This window comes from Capricornis sumatraensis, chromosome 2 (assembly GCF_032405125.1).
Source record: "Capricornis sumatraensis isolate serow.1 chromosome 2, serow.2, whole genome shotgun sequence".
Lineage (NCBI taxonomy): Eukaryota > Metazoa > Chordata > Mammalia > Artiodactyla > Bovidae > Capricornis > Capricornis sumatraensis.
Window position 1 is genome coordinate 78,972,502 of NC_091070.1, and position 26,650 is coordinate 78,999,151.

General features: G+C 51.3%; 2 protein-coding genes across 2 annotated transcripts; both read left to right on the forward strand.

The window, feature by feature from the left end:
* The first annotated feature begins 7,402 nt into the window (after nt 1-7,402).
* LRP10 (LDL receptor related protein 10) lies at nt 7,403-12,912 on the forward strand. The gene is made up of 7 exons (XM_068963885.1): nt 7,403-7,982; nt 8,379-8,423; nt 8,943-9,078; nt 9,907-10,097; nt 10,213-11,230; nt 11,580-11,709; nt 11,806-12,912. The coding sequence occupies exons 1-7, from the start codon at nt 7,952-7,954 to the stop codon at nt 12,391-12,393; spliced, it is 2,139 nt and encodes a 712-aa protein (XP_068819986.1). The 5' UTR covers nt 7,403-7,951; the 3' UTR covers nt 12,394-12,912.
* Nucleotides 12,913-16,585: 3,673 nt separating this feature from the next.
* On the forward strand, nt 16,586-20,139 carry REM2 (RRAD and GEM like GTPase 2). The gene is made up of 5 exons (XM_068966525.1): nt 16,586-16,688; nt 17,897-18,238; nt 18,455-18,528; nt 19,250-19,457; nt 19,844-20,139. Exons 1-5 carry the CDS (start codon nt 16,586-16,588, stop codon nt 20,137-20,139), a joined length of 1,023 nt encoding a protein of 340 aa, XP_068822626.1.
* The last annotated feature ends 6,511 nt before the right edge of the window (nt 20,140-26,650 follow it).

Below are 26,650 nucleotides of genomic sequence, written 5' to 3' on the forward strand. Positions count from 1 at the left end.
AGGCGGAGGCAAAGCCTGCCACGCTCAGGGCCAAGGATACCGCCGGCCTGTCCCTTCCCACTTCGCACCTTCCACACTTCCACCCAGGCCACCTGTACTTAAACGGGTGGGACTATGGGCGCGACAGGATGACAAGCCTTAGTCTTCCACCTGCAGAGAGGGAAAAGTCAAGAGTTTACGTCGTCTGCCCCTTTATGGAGGTTGGTGAACAGCCCTGGAATAACTCCAGGAAGGAAGAGGGGAGGGGAGGGGTTGCAGAAGAGGGGTTCTGATAGAGGAGGTAAAGGGGGCCCTGGAGTCCCGGGCTCTGAGTTGCCACACTGCCCTCCCGTGGACGCCTCAGGCACTGACCTCTCCAGGATGCCTGAATCCTGGGCGCTTCAGGTTAGCGGCCGGTGGAGCTGCACTCAGGGATCTCAGGATGCTGGGGCAGAACCGCCTCTGGCCAAGCCAAGCAGGCCTCTGCGACTCCTGTAAGAGTGGGCCATTTCTGTGCCGCTTCTCTGAGGCTTTTAGAGATCATGCCCAAGCCTTCTAGGGGGGTTTCTGACCTGCACCCATCCTTCCAAAGTCATCCACACTCGGGGGCCAGGAGACTCCTTTACTCCCTGTCTTACATTGATAAAAGTCTTAAATTTTGTGGTTCAAAAAAAATGCCTGGAGGTATATTGTGAATATCACTCTATTCTTGTCTGTTTATGCTAAAAATTTTCATTTGTTAAATAAGCATTTAAAATACACCAAATATTTTCAAAACAATCTTAGTTTTTAAATTTTTTAATATGCCCTCTAAATGGACATGATTGAGGTTTCTCTCAAACCTCCAAGGGGTGTCCCCAACCCTGCATCTCATTCTTTCCAAAGCACAAGGAAACTTGCTCCTGACACCATATGGTAGAGTCTTTAATCCTTACTCGCTTCCAACACAGAGGTTTCCCCATCTTGAAAAGCTCTCCTGGATTCTGCTGCGGCCTTGAATGATTTTTCTCATTTTCCCCTTTTCTCTCAAGCCAGTTTTCCAAAAGCTATCTGCATTCCTTCCCCAGTCATTTCTTTCTTTCTTTCGTTAATGTTTTGGCTGTGTGGCATGTGACATCTTAGTGGCTCGTGAGACCTTAGTCCCCCGAACCGGGATTGAACCTACACCCCCTGCGTTGGAAGCACTGAGTCTTAACCACTGGACCACCAGGGAAGTCCCCCTTGTCATTTCTTTTTAATCCAACCTCTACGTCTGCATCCCAATCAGGAATATACTGAAACATCTCCCGAAGAGGCCCTCATGATGACCCCTTTCGTCTAACCCCCGGCCTATTCTGCTTTCATTTTCTTTGGCCTTGTATCAGCATTTAACATGACTTGCTTCAAGAAGCTCCCATGCCTCTGTCTTCTGAGAAGTTCTGCCATCCTATAGTCCATGAATCACACTGCTGTCAAGGAGTCCTGAAAGCCCAAGACTTGTGTCCCTCTGCCTCGACCCTACCTGCACCCTCAGCTTCTGTACCTTGCTCAGGGACTGTCTTTATTTGTTAATTCCAGTTTCTGCCCTTCAGACTGTACAGAATAAACAAATTCTTGTTCCACACTACAGCTCTTCAAATATTTGGGTGTAGTTTCCATATATACAAACGCTCACTGAAGTTAAGCTTTTTATAGGTGAAGAGCCTTTCTTGTCCCATAAACAGCTTTCACATGAAGTAGCTTAGAGACCCCCCTCACTATTCCCATCACCAGTCAGTCTTTAAAAGCATAGCTTCATAGAGAAGTGGTACCACACAGCAGTTAGGACAAGGACTCTAGAGTTACATCCAGGTGAGGATCCAACCTTTATGACTTATTGGTCGGGTGACCCTCAGCATGTTATGTATCTTCCCTGAGCGTCAATTTCCTCATCTTTATTTTTTTTTTTAATTTATTTTTATTTTTATTTTATTTTATTTTATTTTTTAAATTAATTTTTTTATTTAATTTTAAAATCTTTAATTCTTACATGTGTTCCCAAACATGAAACCCCCTCCCACAATTTCCTCATCTTTAAAATGGGGTTAATAACTCAAAAGGGAGTTGAGTGAATTAAAAGACATAATCTATGTGATGCCTACGATTGGCAGTCACGACTCACTCATTCATTCATTCAACAGACATTTATTGAGTATTTGTTTTATGCCAGACATTGCTTTTGGCACTGGGGATTCACCAGTAAATGAATAGGCCCTTGGCCCCTATGGAACTTACTTCTTCTTTTTTTTTTTAAGAATTCTCTCTTTTTAAAACATATTTATTTGGGGATTTCCCTGGTGGTCCAGTGGCTAAGACTCTGAGCTCCCAGTGCAGGGGCCCGGGTTCAATTCCTGGTCAGGGAACTAGATCCCACATGCCGCAGTGAAGACTGAAGATCCTGTGTGCCATAACCCAGAGAAGCCAAATAAATAAATAAATAAAATTTAAAAAAGAAACAAACATATTTATTTGGTTGTATCCAGGATTTTTGTGGCGTCATGAAGGATCTTTCATTTTGGCACATGGAGGATTCTCTAGTCGTGGCACGGGCTTAATTGCTTTGTGGCACACGGGATCTTAGCTCCCTGACCAAGGACCAAACCTGTGTCCCCTGCATTGCAAAGCAGATTCTTAACCACTGGACCACCAGGGAAGTCTCCCCTATGGAACTTATATTCTTGTGAGTGTGCAGGGAACAAACATGATAAATGAGTAAAATATAGTATGTTAGATAATGATAAGAATTTTCCAAATTTTTAAGTTCTGAATCCTATTTGATAAACAATTGCACCTTTAAATCATTTTCATCTTTTACTATAAGCATCTAGATAGCATATTCAAAAGCAGAGACATTACTTTGCCAACTAAGGTCCGTCTAGTCAAGGTTATGGTTTTTCCTGTGGTCATGTATGGATGTGAGAGCTGGACTGTGAAGAAGGCTGAGCACCAAAGAATTGATGCTTTTGAACGGTGGTGTTGGAGAAGACTCTTGAGAGTCCCTTGGACTGCAAGGAGATCCAACCAGTCCATTCTGAAGGAGATCAGCCCTGGAATTTCTTTGGAAGGAATGATGCTAAAGCTGAAACTCCAGTACTTTGGCCACCTCATGTGAAGAGTTGACTCATTGGAAAAGACTCTGATGCTGGGAGGGATTGAGGGCAGGAGGAGAAGGGGACAACAGAGGATGAAATGGCTGGATGGCATCACTGACTCGATGGACGTGAGTCTTAGTGAACTCTGGGAGTTGGTGATGGACCGGGAGGCCTGGCGTGCTGCAATTTATGGGGTCGGAAAGAGTTGGACACGACTGAGCGACTGAAATGAACTGAACTGAACTGAACTGATAAGCATCCAAGAGAAACCAGGATGCTTCTTCAACACTTTGCTTAGAAATTTCTTCAGCCAAATATCTAATTTCATTCCTCACAAGTTCTATTAATAACTTTCACCAAACACTAGGACACAGCACAACTCAACCAAGCTCTCTGTCTGTTTATAAAAGATTGTCTTTCCTCCGGTTTCCAACATGTGTTCCTAATCTCCATCTGAGACCCATCAGAACAACCTTTAACATCCATATTTCCACCAACATCCTGTTCACTTAGGTATTCTCTGAGGGATTGAGGCTCTCTCAATAGCTTTTCTTTTCTGAGCCCTCATTAAGAATCACCTTTAACAGTCCATTTATGGCAATATAGGCTTTCTGTAGCATGCACCTCCAGTCTTCCATTCTCTGCCCATCACTCACTTCTAAAGCTGCTTCCACATTCGTATGAACTCGTTACAGCAGCATCCCAGCGTTGTAGTACCAAGTTTTGGTCTTAGGCCACTATCACAAAATACAACCGAGTAGCTTATAAATAACAGAAGTTTATTGCTCACAGTTCTGGAGATTGAGAAGACCAGGATCAAGGTGCCAGCATAGTCCCCTTCTGGTGAGGGCTCTCTTCCTGGTTCACAGCCAGTGCTTTCTGGACATTCCGTCACAGCCAGAACTTCATCACATGATGGCAAGGGCTAATGATCTCTCTAGAGCCTTTCTTACTAGTTCCACTCTGAGGGCTCCACCTTCGGAAGGAAGCATCCCCCAAAGCCGCACCCCTAATACTATCATCTTTCAGTTCAGTTCAGTTCAGTAGCTCAGTCGTGTCTGACTCTTTGCAACCCCATGGACTGCAGCACACCAGGCTTCCCTGTCCATCACCAGCTCCCGGAGCTTGCTCAAACTCATGTCCATTGAGTCGGTGATGCCATCCAACCATCTCATCCTCTGTCGTCCCCTTCTCCTCCTTCTTCAATCTTTCCCAGCATCAAGGTCTTTTCCAATGAGTCAATTCTTTGTATCAGGTGGCCAAAGTACTGGAGCTTCAGCTTCCGCATCAGTCCTTCCTATGAATATTCAGGACTGATTTCCTCTGGGATTGACTGGTTTGATCTCCAAGATGTCCACTATGATCTTTGGAGGGTAGGAAATCAACATATGAATGGGGGGGAGGGACACAAACATTCAGACCTGAGCATCTTGGCGGCTGCACATGCTAGTAGTTTGATCTTGAGCAAGTTATCTAATGACTTGCTTAGTTTATGACTATCTATTACTCAGTTTCCTCAATTATAAAATGAGGACAAAAACAATACTTACTTCCTGGAGATGTGGTGAGGATTAAATGAGGTGATACATGTGCAATGATGAAAACAGTACCAAGCATATGGTGAGTACTCTTTCAAAGTTAGATACTGTCGTCTTGAAAACCAGAAATCTGCCCATTTTTCAGTGCTTCCACTATTTTTCACAATTTCTCAGAGTATTCCAAGAACATCTTCAAAGACCCATTTCTTTTTTTTCTCTCTCATTTCTTAAATTAATTAGTTTATTTTAATTGGAGGCTAATTACTTAACAATATTGTAGTGGTTTTTGCCATACATTGACATGAATCAGCCATGGGTGTACCTGTGTTCCCCCATCCTGAACCCCCCCTCCCACCTCCCTCCCAACAAAGATCCATTTCTAAATGTACTTGATGATCTACGGGGATTTATATGGGCCTGAACACTTCAACTCACTAAACAAATCAAAACTTAAACCCGTTATAAGTACCTAAGTTCTCTTTAATTTCTTCTCATCTTCTTTTGGCTCAAATTCACTCTTAAATATTAATCCTCATGGCTAGCACAGGGCCTTGCACTTTGAAGGCACTCTAATAAATATTTACAGTGAAAGTTTGTTCTAACTTGGTGCCATTTCTTTCTTTCTGATGATGACTGCTCCCAACAGCCTAGCTCTTGATTTTTTTTTTTTCCAACTCTTATTCAGTATCACAGACCATGGTCTCTCTTCCTCCTCCTCTTCCCCCTTAAAACACTACCCATCTCACCATCACTTTTCCTATTTCACTTCTAAATTAACTTCTAAACTCCCCACAAGTATGCCTCCATGGATACTTACCATGGCTGTCTGACTTTAAATTTATGTGTCTGACCTCTCTTTTTTCAACTAGACTGTAAGTTCCCTGACATTAAAGTGAAGTCTTACAAGTTCCAGGCATCTGCCAAGTACCCAGCATAGAGAACATAGCCAGCATTTAACTAAAATTTCCATGATCACTTTCAGAACTTAAATATTTTTAATTTCCCCAGCCTCTCTGCCCTGCTTCTGGCTGTTCAACACCATCCTCCCACATTTAGGTTTCAATTTCACCTATCATAATCCCAAGGGTTGCAGTAGGGAGCATAGAGAGACCAAGGAACCAAGTTCCTTGGCATGGGACCAAGATCCAAGTGGAAGAAGGGCCTTTTTATGGCCAAGTTTATGGCTTCAGGCCCTGCTGAGGTCTGTTTTGAATACATCAAAACTGATATCAACAACAAATGTCACGAACAGAAAACTGTTTGTACCATTTGTAGAGAGGTTCTGAATGTACACTAGGTTCAAACCCTTGTCTCAGCATTTACTAGATCCACGGTCTTGGGCAATACTAAACCTGTCTGTGCCAGAGATTCCTTACTTGTGACATGGGAGTAACAATAATAAGTACCTCACAAGACTATGCAGATGTTCTAAGTTGCCTCAGTCGTGTCAGACTCTGTGCAACTCTATGAACCATAGCCCACCAGGCTCCTCTGTCCAAGGGATTCTCCAGGAAAGAATACTGGAGTGGGTTGTCATGCCCTCCTCCAGGAGACCTTCCCAACCTAGGGATCGAATCCACATCTCTTATGGCTCCTGAACTGGCAGGAGGGTTTTTTTTTTTTTTTGTACCACTATGGCCACCTGGATTAAAAGAGGAAATCTTGAAAAGTGCTTAGATCTGTGCTGAAATGTACAAAAAAAGCTCAAAAACTATCTGCTATTCTTATTGTTTACTATTATTACCTGTAAGTGCCACAGGAAATCAGCAATCCCAAGCCCACATAAATTAGAAATATCTCTTGTGACTAATAATAATGGCTAGCAGGTATGACGCACTTCCTAGATATCCATTACCTGCCTAAATGTTGACAATAACCTTAAGAGGGAATTGTACATTATTAACCCCATTTTGCGGAGAAGGCAATGGCACCCCACTCCAGTACTCTTGCCTGGAAAATCCCATGGATGGAAGAGCCTGGTAGGCTGCAGTCCATTGGGTTGCTAAGAGTCGGACACGACTGAGTGACTTCCCTTTCACTTTTCACTTTCATGCATTGGAGAGGGAAATGGCAACCCACTCCAGTGTTCTTGCCTGGAGAATCCCAGGGATGGGGGAGCCTGGTGGGCTGCCGTCTATGGGGTCGTACCGAGTCGGACACGACTGAAGCGACTTAGCAGCAGCAGCAGCAACCCCATTTTGAGAAGCACAGGGAAGTTAAACAATTTTCTCAAGGTCACAGAGACAGCAAGTAGAGAAGGCACCATTTATTCGTTTGTTGAATTACTGTGTCTCAGCAGGCGAGAAGCATTGTGGGTACAAAGGTAAACAGTCTAGGCCCCAACCTACAGGAAGTTTCAGTTTCCACAGAAGGGGCGGGGCGGGGGCGGGGTCAGGAAAGAGTAAACAAATAGTTATAACACAGTGTGGTAATTGCTGTAATAGAGGCTCACAAAAAAAAAAGTGCTACCTGATCCCAGACATTGGGACGAGAGAAGTACTGAGAGCTTAAGGGTCCAAAGGAAAGACATGACAGTTACAGAATAAGCAGTGGTCCTCCGACAAACGTGTCCTGTAACTAACGTTACACGGAAAGGACTAAACAAAGCAGAGTTAAAAGTAGGGGTGAACGCCTTAAAAGCCAGCGTGACAAGACTCGGCAGAACCGGAAAAGGGTTAAGACGGGCCGGCGGGCGGGGCGCGCGTTGATTGGCAGAGGTGTGGCTATGCTCGTCTCCCGCCCCCTCCTCCGCCCGGGCTTCTCCAACCCTGGGGCCGGCTGGGGTACCGTCTGGGCAAGGGGCTGGGCGCTGGACCGAGTCGCCTGACCCCTCCCCCACTCCTCTGCCGCGTTCCGCGGGTTGGACGCGCTGGAGAAGTTGAGCAGCGCCCGGGCCAGCCCTGGGGGCTGACAGTCGGTAAAGTTTGGCCCAAAGAGGAAGTGGCCTCAAGCCCCGGCAGGTGGCGGCCAGGCCTGGACCTGAGCGCTCGCGGCCTGCGGGCGGGCTCTAGGCGAGGGCGCGCCCCAGCGTCAGGCTTCGAGCCGATTTCCGGGGCTTCGGGGACTGGCCTCGGAGAGAGAGCGGCGGCGGCCGGGGAAAACAACTCAGAAGTTGGCTAGAGGCACCGCCCCTGCACCCGGGCCGCTGCCGCCCCCGACCCGTCCCCAGCCCTGGCATCTAGAGCATCGGTCGGGGAGCCTGGGCCATGGAGCCCCCTCGGGGAGGCGGCACCGGGGAGCCAGGACGCCCGGAGCGGCGCCGCCTCCCCACTGAATAAACGACGGAAGCTCCGGGACTGTTCCTGCACCTCCGGACGGCTCACGATGCTGCCGGCCATCCTTCTCCTCTTCCTGGGTAAGAAACCGAAACGGGACTACTCGCCCAGCACCCCGCTCCCGGGGCTCTCACCGGGCCCATAGGGCTCTAGCTCCTTTCCCGCTACACGGCTCCTCACCTGAACCTGCCCGCTCGTGCCCTCCACCCCCTGCCGCCGCCCCGGCACTGCCTGCCCAGCCCCGGGGAAATCTCCAGCCGTTCCCTCAGTCTCTGACTTCTGTAAATCACTGTACCCAACCCATAGGCCGTGCTGCCAGACCTTCCTTCGAGGTCACACACCACTGTCTTCCTCTGCTCCACCACCCCTTCCCGTAAACTACCCGGAAGCCGCAAATGGCTCTCGTTCCTCCTTGAGTTGCTCAGGTGAAGGAAACTCGGAAGCATGACTCTTGCCCTTTCTCGCTCTTCCTCTAGGAGGCACTGTGGCCCACCCAGATAGGATCATTTTCCCGAATCCTGGTGAGTAGAGGATGCCCCAGGGGTCCCATGGCCTTGGTAGGTAATGAGAACTCAAAACTTTCTCTTCCTTGAATTCCTCTAGTACCTACCATAGTTTTAGAGTGGACGTCATCCACCTTTTTTTTTTTTTAACAGATGAAGAAACTGAGACCCAGCGTAAGCCCTCAGCTGGTAGTTATGTACTTTTTCCTTTTCCCCCAAATATCCATCCTTAATCTGCCTAGCCAAAATGTAGTCTCCCTGAGGATAGAAACAGTATTTCCTGTTCCTCCTGGCCCAGTGGCTGGCACAAAGCAGACCTCATGTTGTTTGTGGTGTTGATATGTAAAGTGGAATTATTATGAGGGAGGAGAGGAGGAGGCTGCCTGAAGACTATGCCTGTAGTGAGTGTGTGGCTGGAGCGGGGGAGTGTCTGTGCTCCTTCCGAAGAGCCCAGGCCCTCGAAGACCTCAAGCCTGGGCAGGGGTGTGATGGTAAGGGGCTCTCGACTGATGCCCCGACATTCCTCTCTTTCTCTAGCCTGTGAGGACCCACCAGCGGTGCTCTTGGAAGTGCAAGGCACCTTACAGAGGCCTGTGGGCCGGGACAGCCGCAGCTCCCCTGCCAACTGTACCTGGCTCATCCTGGGCAGGAAGGAGCAGACGGTAACGGTCAGGTGAGTGCAGGCACAACCCTATACCTTTCCCCCACTCCCCCTCCTCTACCAGGGAGAAGCCTCCGGGGAGCACTTCTCCATGGAGCTTCCATCCTGTCAACGGGAAAGAGGAGAGTTAGATATGGCGTCATCTGCCCTAAAAGCCTGGCTTGTTTGGGGCCAGACACAATAAATTGCAGGTGGACTGGAGTGGACATCTAGCTTGGGTCCTGTCATCTCTGAAGGACAACAGTCACTCCAGAACCTTCCTCAGCCTCCTCAGATCTTTTAAACAGTCCAGGTCTCCCTGGGCTCCTCCAACTTTGGGCTGTGGGGTTGGGGCCCATGTTAAGTACCTGGCTGTTTGCTTCACACAGGTCACTTCCCATGAATTTACCCAGAAAAGGATAGGTGAAAAGAGAGGCCGTCTGGGGAGAGCTTGTTGGAGCAGAGGGATCAGAATGCTACAGTGATCTCAGGTCTCACCACTGGGCACTGGGAGGGGATGGTGAGTTCTGGTTAAGCTTACGGTAGTTGCCAGCACCATACTTGGGTGACAGTGCTGCAACAACAGGAAAGCAATCAGTCTAACTCAGTCCAGAACACAAGGCAGTTTTTCCAAGAGGCTCTAAGATGTTCTCATGGTCTCAGGTACCACGGGCCTCTGTTAGGGCTGTTGCCTTGATTACAAAGGAATTTGGCTAACTCCATTTTCATCTGACCGTTTGGACTGTGGATAAGCAGGTGTTTGTGCTGCTTGGGGAAGAAGAGGCTTGACAACTGTTGGGGGAGGAAGAAGCCAGCAGCGGTCAGGAATATCTTACGTCCTGCTCTCCTTCACCCCTGTAGGTTCCAAAAACTGCATCTGGCCTGTGGCTCAGAGCGCTTAACCCTGCGCTCCCCCATCCAGCCGCAGATCTCCCTGTGTGAGGCACCTGCCAGCCCTCTGCAACTGCCTGGAGGCAACGTCACCATCACCTACAGCTATGTCGGGGCCAGAGCTCCCATGGGCCAGGGCTTCCTGCTCTCTTACAGCCAAGGTGGGCTGGACAGGGCTCTTGTAGCTCTTAGAACAGGCAATAGAAGCCCCTGGGAGGAGGGAAGGATCCTGCCCGCCCCAGTGCTTCACAGCCCCTCTCCGTGGTGCCTCTACAGATTGGCTGATGTGCCTGCAGGAGGAGTTCCAGTGCCTGAACCACCGCTGCGTGCCCCTGTTCCAGCGCTGTGATGGGGTCGACGCCTGTGGCGACGGCTCTGATGAGGCAGGTTGCAGCTCAGACCCATTCCCTGACTTGGACCTAGCCCCTGTCCTCACCCCACCCTGCAATCACACCTTAGAGGACTTCTATGGGGTCTTCTCCTCCCTCGGATACTCACACCTGGCCTCAGTCTCCCAGCCCCAGTCTTGCCGCTGGCTGCTGGACCCACGCGATGGCCGGCGCCTGGCAGTGCGCTTCACGGCCCTGGATCTAGGCTACGAGGATGCAGTGCGTGTATATGATGGCGCGGGGCCCCTCGAGACCCTCCGGCTGCTGCGAAGTCTCACCCACTTCAGTAATGGCAAGGCTGTCACTGTGGAGACACTGTCTGGCCAGGCCACAGTGGACTACCGCACAGTCCCTTGGAGCACTGGTCGGGGCTTCAATGCCACCTACCACGTGCGGGGCTACTGCCTGCCTTGGGACCGACCGTGCGGCTTAAGCTCTGGCTTGGGGGCTAGCGAAGGCCTCGGCGAGCGCTGCTACAGCGAGGCACAGCGCTGCGACGGCTCATGGGACTGTGCGGATGGCACGGACGAGGAGAACTGTCCCAGCTGCCCACCTGGACACTACCCCTGTGGGGCTGCTGGCACCCCTGGGGCCACAGCCTGCTACCTGCCCGCTGACCGCTGTAACTACCAGACCTTCTGTGCCGATGGAGCAGATGAGAGACGCTGTCGCCACTGCCAGCCGGGCAACTTCCGGTGCCGGGATGAGAAGTGCGTGTATGAGACGTGGGTGTGCGACGGGCAGCCGGACTGTGCTGATGGCAGTGACGAGTGGGACTGCTCCTACGCCCTGCCCCGCAAGGTCATTACCGCCGCCGTCATTGGCAGCCTCGTGTGCGGCTTGCTGCTGGTCATCGCCCTGGGCTGCACCTGCAAGCTCTATGCCATTCGCACCCAGGAGTACAGGTCAGTGGGAGTGCAGCTGGCGGTAGAGGAGGGGGCCCTGAGGGCGGGGCAGGGCCTGTGTGGCCACAGGAGGTCTGAGGGTATGCACATGGGGGACAGGCTCTGTGGCCAGCTGCTGGCTGCACTCCTGGGGCTATGTCACTTGGGGACAGGTGTGCTCCCCTGAGGGAGGGACACATCTAGATCTCGAAAGCCACCTCAAGGAAGGAGGGAGATCTCAGATGACTTTGGAGAGCCAGGGCATAATGCCAGGTATCCTGGCCTGGGTGTGGAGTAGAGGCCTGTCTGGGTTGGGACAGGCAGCTCTGGTCACCGGCACCTGTGACTGAGCAGCCCTCATGCCTTCCAGCATCTTCGCCCCCCTCTCCCGGATGGAGGCTGAGATTGTGCAGCAGCAGGCACCTCCCTCCTATGGGCAGCTCATTGCCCAGGGCGCCATCCCCCCTGTAGAGGACTTCCCTACAGAGAACCCTAATGATGTAAGTCACCCTCCCCAACCAGACCACCTGCCACTCCAGCCCCCTGTGGCTGTCCCCACCCCTTCCGACTCTGACGTCTTTCTCCTCTCCTTGCAGAACTCTGTTCTGGGCAATCTGCGTTCTCTGCTACAGATCCTGCGCCAGGACATGACTCCAGGGAGCACCTCCGGTGCCCGCCGCCGCCAGCGGGGCCGCTCTATGCGCCGCCTGGTGCGCCGTCTTCGCCGCTGGGGCTTGCTTCCCCGAACCAACCCCCCAGCCCGGACCCCTGAAACCAGATCCCAGGTCACACCATCTGCTGCTCCTCCTGAGACCTTAGATGGCAGCACAGGTCCAGCCCATGAGGGCGGGGCAGTGGGTGGGCAAGATGGGGAACAGGCACCTCCGCTGCCTGTCAAGGCTCCACTGCCACCTTCCAGCACATCCCCAGCCTTCCCTACTGTCCCTGAAGCCCCAGGGCCACTGCCTGCAGTGCCCTTGGAGCCATCACTGCTGTCTGGAGTGGTACAGGCCCTGCGAGGCCGCCTTCTGCCCAGCCTGCGGCCCCCTGGACCAACCCGGGCGCCACCTGGGCCCCACACAACAGTCCTGTCCCCAGAGGATGAGGACGATGTGCTGCTGGTGCCATTGGCTGAACCTGGGGTCTGGGTGGTCGAAGCGGAGGATGAGCCACTGCTGGCCTGAGGTGACCTAGCTCCCTTGGGCACTCTGTTCACAGAGACAGCAACCCTATAGAGGGCAGCTCAGCTTCCCATCCACTACTTCCCTCCCTGTCCCTCAGTCTGAGGGGACTTGATGGGCCTTCCGTTGATCCCAGGTAGCTTCTATCAAGTTAGGTGTCCCTCAGACAGGGAGAGGGCCCTCACAGAGCCCCCTCTCCACATGGCCAGAGGCCACAGTCTACCACCACCCTCTCCCCACATTGCCACCAGTTAGTGGCTGTTTTTAAAAAGTAAAGTTCTTAAAAGTCATGGGCCTGGACACTCCATCCTTGCCAAACCCACCCAAAAGTGGCCTTATGCACCAGAATGCCAACTGGCTGGAGACCTCCAGCCCCCAAGGGAGGATTTGGGCAGGGCCTGAGGTTTTGCCAACAGTGATCCCTGCTACAAGGCCTGGCTCATAAGAAGAGCACAACAAATGCTCCTGTCCCATAGCTAGGTTGTTGCCCAGGAAGCCAAGGTTGAAAATAAAGGAATCAGAAACTTCAGACTGTAAGTGAGCTGTGCTCCTGGGCCCCGCCTCTCTATCTAGCTCAGCTTATGCTCCCCTCACCTTGCTCGTCGCTATGAAGGCCTTTTCTCTGCCCTCACCTCCTGCCCTTTTCCTGTTTATCTTCAGATCACCCATCCTTAGTTTTTATACCACTCAGAGGGTAAGAAAATTCTAGGAACCCCAAGAATAAGTCTCTCCATCTCCACTTACTGCCAGGGGCCCATCTCTATAGTGCCTGACACCAGCAGTGAGCACCAAGCCTCCTTACTGCCAGGCTCTCAGAAGTCATGAGCCAGTGGGGCCCTGCAGCTGGGAAACTTCCCATTTTTGGAGGACTCTCAGAGCACTTATCACAGAAGCAGACTGTCCCTGGTGGAGCACTCTGCCCCCCATCCTCCACCCCACCAAGCATTTCAGTCTGTCCTAAGCAAGACAGATGAACTCTCATCCAGCATGCCCCAAAGCAGACAAAGATGCATCCTGAGAAAAATCATCATCATTCAGGGTATGAAGATGCTAGCATCACCTTGGCCAAATCCAAGAGGTCTTCCTGGAAGAGGGTCCAAACTAGATCCTAAAGAATGCTGTCAGTAGTTGGAAAAGAGTTGTAAATTTTAGGCAAGGTGAGAGGCCACAGGATAAGCAAACTAAGCAGACAGTGAGGGCTAGGGCTGTAGGAGGGACCCCAAGAGCTGGAGAGGGTAATGGAGGGAACGATCAGTGAAAACTGCTGGGACATATGCTTGCTTACCAGTGTGTGGTAAGCAAGGTGACAGAGCTGTCCCAGAGTTTAAAAGGAAAATTAATGGATTAAAAGGATTTAGAAAGAGCCTATGGAAGTGGGTGTGATGCCTACAGAAGCAGAGCTGAGGCATTCCCTAACAGAATCAGTCCCCAGAGAAATGGGCTCCCCCTTAGGTTCATTTTCCCCTTCCTGCCTGGCCTGGCATATCCCCACCCCTCTGCTGGAGGGGCCCTGTTGCTTACACCCTGTCAGTGTCCTCACACCCAGCACTAATTGTTCAGGATTTCCTCCCAGCAAGCAGGAACCTAGGGAAGCCCCAGTGGCAGGGAGAGAGGGTTGACCTTTTACCGGCATAATGGGATATGAAGACGGAGCGTCATATCCAGGTAAGGGTGGGACACGGGGGGGCTATCGCCCAAGTTTATTTTCACCATGGCTCAAGGCAAAAGAAACGAGGTGACTCCAAATCCTGTCAAGATAGGACACCCAGTACCCAGCATGGGACTCAAGCAAAGGCTCTTGGTGGGAAGGAGGGAGATGATCTAAGTTATGAGAATCAGCCTGAGAATCAGACAATCTGAGCAGATACCGGAATTTGGTTCTTGAGGAGCAGAATCTGGACCTAAAGCAAGCTCCAGGCCGTGCTGGGAGGGGAGAGGGATACCCAGCCACACTGCCTGAGGCTGTGGAGCATGAAATGGCAGGGGAACCTGCTGCATATCAGACCCTTTATCAGGTGTAGCTAACCCTCACAACAAAGCTGTGCCATGGATACCACAGACCCAATTCACAGGCTCACAGCAGCTTCAGAAGAATTACAAGACTGGTCCAGTAAATCTCAGTCTGTCCCATTATTATAAAGAACCTCCAATTCCTGAGGGAGCCTCAAGCCGGGCAAGTGCACAGCCACTTACCAGTGGGATGAGAGAGATGATGGTTCAAGATGAAACCCAGCCTGCATCTGTGGCCTGAGGCTAGATTGAGAGCCCGCAGAAGTCATGGTCAAGAGTCCTCGCTGGGCTCTGCAGACGCTGGCACTCTTACCTAGTATCATAGAAATGAATTCTACCATCTAAATGCGCTTTCCAGATATATAAAGCTCACCCCTTTATAATTTAAAACTTAAAAAAAACTCATTTTGGGAAGAAGTCATTCTAAAACATTACACTCATCTCCAGCACATCTGCAATATAACATAAATCCTTCTGGATAGCTGAGGATCACTCAGCAACCAAAGAACTCTGCAGCAATGTCTTCAGAAGCTGTGAACAGTGTCAGAAAAGCTATTCGCCTTAATGCCAGATGACCTTAGACCACTTTTTAAATGTTAGGACTGCTTTAAAAGTTTTCTGTGATGTTTCTCTTACAGTTAGCTACTGTAGAGGTCACTAGCTGCTATAGATGTACTTCTAATCTTCAAGTACAGGAACATAGGTGGAACATTAAAATTGTGAATAAAGTTAAGGACAAGTAGGCTGTGATTGAGGACTGTAAGTCTGTCCGGTGAAGCACACAAGGATTGTAGCTGTTTAATAGTTCTTCTGCTAGACCCTACACTGTTGCCCTGTAACTGACCTCCGTCCACATACTGCACTAGTAATCCCCAGATCACTATTTGCTTCAATTGGAAAAATCCACTGAAGATGGCAATAAAGATTGTTCCCAATAATAGGAGACAGCTGGAATATTTAAGACAAAGACAGATGAAAGATAGTCTCTGGCACTGGAAGGATCTGGGTGGGAATCATGGTGTCCCCATTTTCCAGCTGCATGATTGATCTGGAGGACAGGCCACTCACCTATCACTCTGAGCCTCAGGGTCATGAGGATGAAAGGAGATAATTCAGGAAGGTGCTTAGTACAGCATCTGACAAAACTGGGGTGAGAAGGGGCCAGTAAATCGAGATGCGTGTTTGGGTCCTTGAGGATGTCAGGAAGACAAGAGTGGGAGCCCAGAGTGGAAGGGCCCTGGCAGAAAAGATGCAGTAGAGCAGTGCCTCTACCTTGGCTTTCCCCAGAGAGGTGGGTGTCACTGCCGGTATAGCCCAGAAGGCCCGGGGCTGCTCCAGAGAGCACCAGAGGGGGCTTACCCGCCTGCAGCCTGCGCGCTGGGAACTTCCAGATGGCTAGCTGCCCCTCCCCTTTTTCCTGCTCTGATTAACACGAGGTTGGTGGGCCTGGGACGAAGGGACAGGTAGGAAGTCTCCACAGTGGTTTGTACCTATCTGAACCAAGTGAAAAAACGAAGCTGCCCAAACAAAGCGCCATGTCTCCCTCCTCAAAGCCCCCATCTGCCTAGAGGCCAGGCTGGGAAATGGGTACTTCTGTGGGTCTTAGCCCAGAAGGGGCTACAGGCAGAAGGAGGGGGCGACAGGAAAGCTTGGTGGCAGGGTGGCGGTCCTCCTGTCCCTGTCTTTTTTGGTTTCTTCCTTCAGCCCCTCCATCTAGCTACTGGGCACCCACTCGGGGCTGAACGTTGGGCTAAGGGGTTAGGATACGCAGACATATGACACATAGTCCTAGCTCCTGGAGGAAGACCACCAAAGTCCTGGATCCTTGATTCCTCCCATCCTCAGCTCCCTTACCCATGACCTCTCGCCCCACTTCTCTGAACCTGTCTCTTCTGCCCCTCTGACTTTGTTCTGTTCACATGTTAACCAGACTCCGCTGTGGGTGTGCCCCAGAAGAAAGCGACACAAAGGACGGGGGATTGGGGGGCGGGGGGACAGAAAGGAGGGAATCCCGCTGACATCACAGTTTATTAGCATATGTGACCTCATCAGGGGGCGGGGCTATCTCCCCAGGTGTGGGGGGTGGCGAGCATTGGCCGGGGTTTGGTATTTAAAGGGAAAAGCTGACAGTGCTGCCGAGTGAGCGAGCGGGTGCTGCAAGCTGCCGGGCTGCACACGCACAACGATGCATACGGACTTCGACACCGACATGGACACCGACACGGAAACCACAGCACTCTGCCCCTCCAGCAGCCACCGGGCCTCTCCTCCAGAGACACCCACACCAGGTGAGAGCTAAGCTGACAGGTTCTGGCTGAAGCCATGCGGGTGGGAGCTGAAGCTTTGGTGGGGAGGTCAGAATTAGGGGTTGAAGGAGCTTGAACCCAACAAGAAGGGAAGAGCCACTGGAGAAATGAGGGAGCCACCTGCCAACACCAGGGCTGGGCTAAGTAGGGGGGTCAGAGCGGGGCTGCCTAAATGTCCCTTCATCCATCACCCAGGGTTTTGCTGGAGAAACTGGTACTTAGCCCCTAGGTCTGCCTCATTCCTGAGAGGTTGGGATGGGCTGGAAGGAAAGGGGAAAGACAAGGGGCAGCCCACAAGCCTGGGAATCACGGGCAGGGGGCTACCCTGGGGACCTGTTGTAAGGGTTTCTCTGGCTCCTGGAGGCCCTGGCTGCCAGTCAAGTATTGATCCTGGGCTATTTCCAGCCTCTCTGCGTCCCCCTTTGTTGTGTCTCCTTCCTCCTCCAGTTACCCTGACCCGTGCACTGTCACTCTCCCTGCTCCCGCTCTCTCGCTATTTCTCTCTCCCTCCCTCCACCCAGCCGTGAACAGAATATTGTCTGGGACTCACAGGGACAGCCAGGGGTGCAGTAGGACTCACACATAGCCATGCACTGCAGGACGTCCCTACAGGGCCATGGGAAGAGGCAGCCCCTTCCACACACCCATGGAGACCCCACACACACATCTGAGAAAAGGCCCTTCCCTGGGAAGCAGCTCCCCACAAAGTTTTTGACTCTGTCAGTACCCAGCCCCAAAACCGGGGCAGTAGCTCATTTCCCATCCCCTGGGCCCCTCCCCAGTGTGGAGATCAGCCGGTGCAGGAAGCAGGAGAGGGCAGGGCCTCTCACTGGAAGGAGTGGCAGCCCCTCTCCCCAACCCGGCCAGAGGCCTAGTCTGGGGGTGTGACTGTGTGTCAGTGTGAAGTGTGTGTGGGAGTGTGAGCCTGCGCACAGGTGCCTCCCCTGCATGAGGCATGTTTTGAACAGGTTGTGGCTGGAACCACGCTGGGCAAGCCTTCAGGTCAGCTCCTGGGAGCCCCACCAGTTCAGGCTTCTGGTGTTCTATGGAAGAGGTCAGACAAAAATTATCAGCTCCTTCTGGGTCAGGGTCATCGACGGGGCTTCTGAGGCTGGAACAGCCAGAACTGAGCCTGCTGCAGATGACTAGGCCTACCCCACTCATTAGCTTCCTTCTCTTTGTCCCCCCAGAAGCAGATGCCACACTGCTGAAGAAACCAGAGAAACTGTTGGCAGGGTTGGACCGGGGCGGGCCACCCCCTGCCCCAGGGGCCCCCAGACGAAGAGGCAGTATGCCTGTCCCCTACAAGCACCAGCTGCGGCGGGCCCAGGCTATAGATGAACTTGACTGGCCACCTCAAGCCTCATCCTCTGGCTCCTCTGACTCCCTGGGCTCAGGGGAGGCAGCCCCCACCCAAAAGGATGGCATCTTCAAGGTCATGCTGGTGGGGGAGAGCGGCGTGGGCAAGAGCACCCTAGCAGGCACTTTCGGTGGTCTCCAAGGAGACAGTGCTCACGAGCTGGAGAACCCAGGTATTTGGGGGAGCCCTGCAAGGGTTGAAGGCACCTCTGGAGCCCTAGTAAGGGATGGAAGAGCTCAAGGCATGTGCAGTCCCGGAGGCCAGAACTTAGAAACTGTTCCAGTGCTTTCTGTGGCAACCTCTCTGGAGGGGGTCCCTGTTTACCAGGTCTTACAGGTGTTGGGGAGCCTCCTAATGGGCTCTCTTCCTTGGCTCTATTTCCCAACAGAGGACACCTATGAGAGACGCATCATGGTGGATAAGGAGGAAGTGACTCTAGTTGTTTATGACATCTGGGAACAGGTAAGAACTAAGATGTGGCTGCAAGCAGATGATGAAACCTGGGAGAACCGAGGAGGGGCAAAGTCTTGGCTGAAGACTGAAGGCTGGTACCCTGGTTTTAACAGTAATGGAACCTGACCCTTCATATACATGGTCTCAGAGAACAAAGGCTGACACCCATGTATACACCATTGCATTGAGAACTGCTGTTTGGTTTTCAGGATCTTCTGACCCAGAGGAATGTTAGGATCTGAATTTGACAAACTCTGCAGCTGGAAGCCAGGCTGGAAACCCTGAAATAGACCCACTCTGTACATTTTTTAGCCTAGAAGAGACTGATCTGACAGGACAGGAGCTCAGGGCTTTGTAATGTCAGGGAAGGAAAAAAAAAGTGAGGCCCTGTGACTATATGGACATAAATGATTACTATGCAGAAATGAGAGGCCAGATTGCATACACTTGAATAGCATTCATTTTCGAAGAGCTTAGGCATAAGAAAGTAGGATGGACTACCCTAGTCTAGGATCCTATGTCCCCCATTTGCCCCTGTGGGGCTCACATTACAAACTTCTCCCCCCTCCACAAACACACTCTGAGTATTAGATGTGTTTGGCAGAATGCTGTGTCCTAAGCAGGTGGCTTTGCCCTCACATCCTGGTCCCTCATCCCTGAGGTGCAGGTGCTGGGCAGGTTCTTCCGTGCCCCCAGCCCTGACATCCCACAACTTTCTGCCCATCTGCAGGGGGATGCAGGGGGGTGGCTGCGGGACCACTGCCTTCAGATGGGGGATGCCTTTCTCATCGTCTTCTCAGTCACCGACCGACGAAGCTTCTCCAAAGTTCCAGAGACCCTACTTCGGCTCAGGGCTGGGAGGCCCCACCACGACCTTCCTGTCATCCTTGTTGGAAACAAGAGTGACCTGGCCCGTTCCCGGGAGGTCTCACTGGAGGGTGAGTACCCTGACCCTCATCCATATTTGCAATCTCAGAGGATTCTCTCCTTTCTAGGTCATCTCTTCTCCATAAGGCCTTTACCCTCCTAGGTGCACAAAATTGCAATTGGCCCCAGGTTAAGGGCAGACTTTCAATGCCCACGCCTAGGGCTTGAGACCCTCTCTTCACTCCCCCTCACCTCTTCTGAAGGCCCTTTTCTCCCTCCCCTTCCCCATCACCACCGCCCTCCAATTGATCCTTGCTTGTTCCCTCTGTGCAAGAGATTGACTTGCCCCAATCCCTTTTCACTGCACGCCCTGGAGCCCCCAGGTCCAGCCTCGCCCTATCCCGGGCCTAGCGCAGCCCAGTGGGCGGGCGGAGCCTGAAGAGGTCCCTTCTCGTAGAGGGCCGCCATCTGGCAGGGACACTGAGCTGCAAGCACATCGAGACGTCGGCCGCGCTGCACCACAACACGAGGGAGCTCTTCGAAGGAGCGGTGCGCCAGATCCGGCTGCGGCGGGGCCGGAATGGCGCCGGGGGCCCGCGGCCGGAGTGGGGCAGCCCCGAGGGCCCCGCTCCGCCCGCGCGTCGCGAGAGCCTCACCAAGAAGGCCAAGCGCTTCCTTGCCAACCTGGTGCCGCGCAACGCCAAGTTCTTTAAGCAGCGCTCCAGATCGTGCCACGACCTCTCCGTGCTCTGAGCCGTGGTCGCCATGGTCACCGCGCTCTCTACCCGCCCCCTAACCCCGCCCCGCCCCGCCCTCGCTCGGCTTCCTCCATAAAGACCGTCTAGGAAACCAAACACTCCCGGGACACCTTGCTGTGACCGCGTGAGGCTGGGCCCCCGCCCCCAGACCCCGGCGGGCGTCGCCCCACCCGCTTCATGCGCTCTCCTTTTACCTCCCGGCCTCTAGGCTCCTGGCAAGAGAGGACGCGAACCCGTGGAGGGCGCGCTGCGGCCGCTGGGCGGGGCGGCTTCTGGAGGGCGGGGAGGAAAGTAGCTCTGCAAGGGATTTTTTTTTATTAATTCGCGCTTGACCACCTCTCCTGTAAAGAGATGCTAAAAGCAAGAACTGGAAGACAGCTTTCTAGACTTCTTTACAGTTTCCCACGTTTGTACTCAGCGCGAACATGCCTCATCGTAAGAGATTCTTAAAGTCACAGAGCCTCTTCTTTGAGACTCCTACAGCGTCCCGTCTCTGATCTGGTGCACTTGTCCACTTTGCCCTTAAGTTCTTAAAGGCAGGGCCTGGAAGCGGTGTTCTTCAGATTCTGGCACTTACCGCGGCACCACGGCAATTCCCCTTTAAGGTTATTAAAGGTAAGGCGCGCAGAGACTTTTGCCTGAAGATTTGAGGGGTGGCAACCTGCCTTTGGCCAGGACCCAGGAGGCAACACTAAGGGGACCACCTCTTTTCAATAAAGAATTTTTTTACTGCACTTGCTCACTTTGACTCTCTGTTCTCAAAGCTCCCAAGAAAGGGATGGATGGATTTAGGTTCCCTGCACCTATAAGCCTTCGTCTTACAGTTCTAGGGAGGCTCCGAAACTTAGTCTGAGTAGTCCATGACAAGTCGAAAAAGGTCCCTAGAGAACAGAGTGCAACTTGTCCCTTTGCCAATGAAAAAACAGGCCTGGGGAGGAGCAGGGTCCTGCTAGAATAACTCGGTAACTCGGTGATCAAGTCCCCATCTCCTTACCCCTTAATCCTGCAAGGAGCAGGCTGGAGGCTACATTTTGTGCCCAGAACTACTCTCAGCTGTGACCTGGGATGGTTCAAGGTGGGGCCCACCTCCAACAGGGAGGCCCATCAGCTGGGGTTTAATGGGGGTCGTCCTGCACCTTCCCTGGCAGGGCCCCACCACCCCAGCTGTCACCTGGAAGGCCCATGTGAGTACTGAAGCTGTCAGTGCCTCCTCTGGGGACACCCACGCCTGCTGCTGCCTCAGCCATGAGTTTGAACAAAGAGCAGAGGCACCAACTCCCCTCATGCCTACACAGAGGATACGGCTACCTGAGCACCTGGGGGCCAGGCCTCCACTCCACCCTACCCAGATTCCCAGAGCTCGATGGGAAGAAGGATGTCTCCTGAGTCCCTGCAGCTGAGGAGGAGCCAAGGGGAACCAGCCCAGCAGGGTGGTGAGATGATGATAAGAATAGTAACACTGTCCTTAGGACTTTATTCACTTTATCTCAATTCTTGAATGACTATAAGGTGTTACTACTTCTTTTACTTGCCTGAGGTTAATAAGCAAGAGAACTGGGATTCCACTCATGTCTGCTTGATATTTAATGGTGACTGTATCAAACTTTGCACCTGAGGCTCCACTTCTGGTGAGGACGAGGGGAAGAGGGAGAGGAACTGTAGAAGAAATGCAGGGGACACTATGGGCAGAGCCATGGGCAGTGGCTGTGGTAAACGGGCCAGAGAAATTACACGGCTATAGTGGAGTAAACCAGCACTAAACTCGGGACCAGGGACAGAGGCAGTTCTAATTGCAAAATGCAGGAAAACACACTGGGCCCATTAAGGGACCAGATGGTTCTACAGTTGGGTTGAAACCTCCGGGACATGAAGAGGAGGGGTAAGAGATGAGCACTGAAAAGAAGGTTGGGAACTCTACTGCAAAGGACCTTAAATGCCAGGCAAAGGAGTTTGTGCCCAACTTGGAAGGCAGTGAGAGTCACTGAAGGGCTCTGAGTGTGTAAGTGACATGATGGGGCTGGTCCTTTGGGAAGAGGAGGCGGGGACAGGTGTTCGTGGACTGGAGCAGCTGAAGCAAGGCCTAGGGAGCTGAGTTTAGGGGACAATCACAGTAATATACATGGAGAGTAATGAAGAAGCATCCTGAGGGCGATAGCAATGGGAAAGGAGAGGTGGCATGGAATTCAGAGGCAGAATCTGTGGGACCTGGCAACTGAGTGGCTGGGTATAAAGCAAGGGAGGAGTTGCAGGTGATGGGAGGATGGTGAGGAACTGGCAGTTAGGGGACAGAGGTGGTAGCCAGTAAATGGCTCCATTTTGGAGACTCTAGAGTTTGAGATGCTCAGAAATACATCCATATGGAGAGTTTCAACTGCTCCCCAGATAGCTGAGTCTGAAATTCAGAACAAGTCAGGACAAGAGACACAGATATGAGAATAACTGCCCTAACGATAGTAGTAGTAAAGCCCAAGGAAAGGAGGCGTCGCAGGGCAATCACACAAGGCCCCATGCTCAGTTTAATGCTCTGCTGTCCCTAAACAAGGCTCCTTGAAGAAGGAACCCATTTTCATTTTGTAAAGAACCCACTAACAGAGATACTAAGAAAGAGGGTATAATACAGGCTGGGATCCTTAGCCTCAAACCACACATGGGCTTTAGGGGTCTGTGATTCTTGTGAAATGGTGCAATCTGATGTGTTTGTGCAGTCACGCATTCATCTGAGAACAGGTTCATGAATTTCATCAGATTTCCAAAGGGGTCAGTCTGTGAGAACAAATCACCAGCCAGGATGGTACTGATTACTACCGAGAAGGGGAAATGGGCAGGGGCAGGACAGGTTCGGAGGTTTACTTTTCATTGTAAGCTCTTTTCTCTACCTTTTGAGTTTTTACCTATGGCTAAATAAGCTAAATAATTTTAAACAAAACAAAGCTTCGTTGTTACAAAAAAGAGGGACCAAAGAGAGTGTCCTGAGGACAGGCAGATGAAGCACAGGGGGGATGTAGCTGCCAAAGAAGTAGTGGCCACCGCCCAGGGAGAAGGGTTTCCTATAGGAAGCGGATCACCAATGGTCAAATGTCACTGGAGAAGGTGAGGAACTGAAAGGCCCAGTGTCTTTCATGTGGCAGAATTCTAAAGATGATGATGGCAGGACATCCCCCACGAGGGGAGCCACACACGCTACAAGATTCCCTCCCCCCAACTCAGCCAGTTCCATCAGCCCGACCCATCTGTGTGTTCCCTCCAAACGCCTACAGGAAGAGCTCAGAACAGACGGAAACTGAAGCCCCACTCCTGCCAGACTTCGGAGAGATGGGGTCTTCTCTGACAGCCTGGCCAACTCTTCATCCTCTCTCTGATCAAGGCGAAGTAAGACCAGGCTGCTGACCTGGGCTACTGTGAGACCAGCAAAGGGGCCTGGAGCCGAGCTGCCTGAGCCAGGTAAGTTCCTCTCTGCCCTCATATCCTCTTAATCACTGTGATCTTATCTTGGGGTCTTTGCTCCCTGAGCCCAGCCCCTGCCCAACCTCTACGAACCCCACGCCCCCCTGGCCCACAAGGCCTCCTCATTGGCCAAGAGCTCTAGGCCTGTGCTTACAGTTCTGCCCTGCTACATCTAACCTTCCTCTAGAGACTGGAGCAAGCGCTCTCATCTACTGAAAGGCCACCAGAGCCCTGGAAGGACACTCCACAAGTCTTCTGGGTTAAATCCTCACTCCCACAAAGTCCACCCACACATACATCTTTTAACTTATCGAACATTACTCCAATCCGCATCAGTCTAAGTAAAATTTTCCTAGACTTTTTCATCTTTCATCTACAAATACTTGTTCCACTCAAGTACTGAATACGCCAAGTCACTGCGGTGGGCCCTATGGAGGAAACAAGACGCTATCCCTGCCCGCAGGCAGCTTACAATCGTGCTGGAGAGCAGGGACCAGGTGGAGGAAGCACTGACACGGCCAGAGCAGCAGCAAACTACACCACATTCTAACTGCAAGCTGTAACAAGTGCTCTAAGAAGTCTGAATGAAAGAAACAGAACATTTGGAAGACATATATTAGGAACTGGCCTTGAAGGTTATACATAGGCTGTAGACAGAAGGGGGAAAGGAGGAAAAGAAATGCCTTGTGGCAAAAATGTACAAAAGAAATGGTGGGCAGCCTGCCACATGATGAGGTAAAGACCCTCATTGTATAGAACAGAGCACAATTTGGGAGGATGGTGCATCCAAGTTGTAAAGGGCCCCAAAGCCAGATTAACAGCATCCTGCTTCTCTGTCCTCTATCATCCGGGGGCTCTCAGATGGATATACTCAAGGAATTTGAGTCTTGATGTCATGCCTTTACAACGTAGAGGCCATGTAAACTCAACATGTGAATGAATACAAATTCGATGGGGCTATGCAAGCCTTTTTAGCTGGCACTCAGGATAGAAGTCTATGGAGAAAGTCACTATTAACCTCTCGTCTTTCTGAACCTCAGCTCTCCCAATTTAAAATAAGGCTAAGGGTGGTTCAGTGGTTAAAACTCCACACTCTCACTGCAGGGTGCATGGGTTCAATCCCTGGCCAGGGAACTAAGATCCCACATCCTACAAGATGTGAAGAAGACTAGATAAAATGCAAATATCTTCATAATTAAACAAGTGAACAGTGGAAGTTATGCTTTTTTTAAAAAAATTCATTATTATTTAAAATTTTTATTGGAGTATAGGGAAGTAATGTTTTTTGGCAACTTGTGTCCAGCCCCTTATTCAGGCACCATGTAATTTTCGAATCTCTCAAAGCATAGCCCTGCTCTGGGCATACACATTTAAGTTGCGGTCCACAGAGTCCAACATACCTCCCACAGGACTCATGAGACCCATTATCGGATTTCTTGCTTGGGGAGTATTGAGGGGAAGATTGGCAACTGAAGCCTAAGGATGGTCTTATACTACAGTTTCCCATTTTTCTGTTCAAATTATAACCTTAGGCAGAGGACCAATGCTGATTTAAAATACTTACTCTGAACTGCCAGAGTAGGTGCAGTTAGGCTCTGGAAATCAAGACAAGACAGGTGCTATAGGAATGCTTGGGGGAGATTAGGAGGGCAGTTTGCAAAGGACAGTAACAGAGAATGCTCTGGGATTTTCCCAAGCCAGACCAAGCAGAGGGCGCTAGGTATCCTGAAAGTACCTGAGGGGCTCACCTTGATTTTCCAAAGTCATCTGGTTGTAATCCCATTATAGAGTTTCAAGTATAAAAGGAGATTGGGCCAGTGGGATGACTGGTTTTCCTGAAAGCTACCCTGACTGTGGATGACCCAGGGCCTTGTGAGCCTGGTATTTAAGCCCAGGAACAATCCAGGTTTATTTTCATCATCCCCCTGTACATCTCGGGCATTCTCTAAGGCTGGGAAGAATTAGGTCAGGTAGAAAGTCAAGTGTGAAGGCATTCCCAGGAACAGGAATGAGGACAAACCAACCAGTTCTAAGCCCTCCCATGTATCATTTCACTGAATCCTCAGGACATGCCTGCGACGGGAACTTTATAATCATTTCCTTTTTACAGGTGAGGAGTCTGAGTTGCAGAAGTGAAGTAACACCCAAGCTTACTCAGCTGGTTTGTGGCAGAAAAGAGATCTAAACCACACGGTGTTGTTGAACGGTATGATATTTCTGCTGCAGGGTGGAGGTCCCCTGTCTTGGTTGGGCCTAGGAGGTGGGAGAAGGAGGCGGATTCTCAGCACCACTCATTTTAAACAAGCAGGTTTCAAGATGCTTGAAAGCTGATTGAAGTTCCCATTCTTTATGGAACACTGGCAAATCGGATAAGTTCTCTGATTTCCAAGGTCATTGTTTCCCCCTTTTGCAATCCAGCACTGACTGGCTCCTCTACAATCTTCATGCATCTCATCCACCCACTGGCCTCAAAAATAACTGCTTAATGGGTCTCCAGTAACTCCAGCCAGTTCCTTAAGGGCTCTTGAGAGCAGATCATCTGGGAAAGCCAAGAAAACTCATCCAACTTTTAAAAGTGATCTTTGATCAGATCTTTTCTTGCCTCCACCTCCCCACATGACCTGAGTTAATTGGTCTGCTTCACCTCACACAGAGCTCTTTCAATCAAGAACACATTTTGAGAGCAATCAGTTCTGGATATACAGTATAAAAGTTGGGAGGGAAGAGGGGGTAACTGAAGCCAGAAAATTCAGATACACAAGTTCTCAGACCAAAGTTCCTTTCCTGCCTTCAGCTCATGCCTACTGACTTCACCTGGTTGCCATGGAAACATCAGTCTCTGATGGTGGTAGCAGCACTTTAGACAGAAAGCATCACAAGCTACCATGGTAACCCCCAAAAAAGTAAAGTCGCCTTCTCTTTTGGAAGGGTGAGGAAGAAATGGAAGAGGCTGCTGAGCTAAGCAGGCTACAGGAGAGAGAGCTTTTGGAAAGCCTAGGTCTGACTTGAACTGAGAGGGGATTAATTGAACTCAACAGATATAAAATATGTGCAAAGACAAC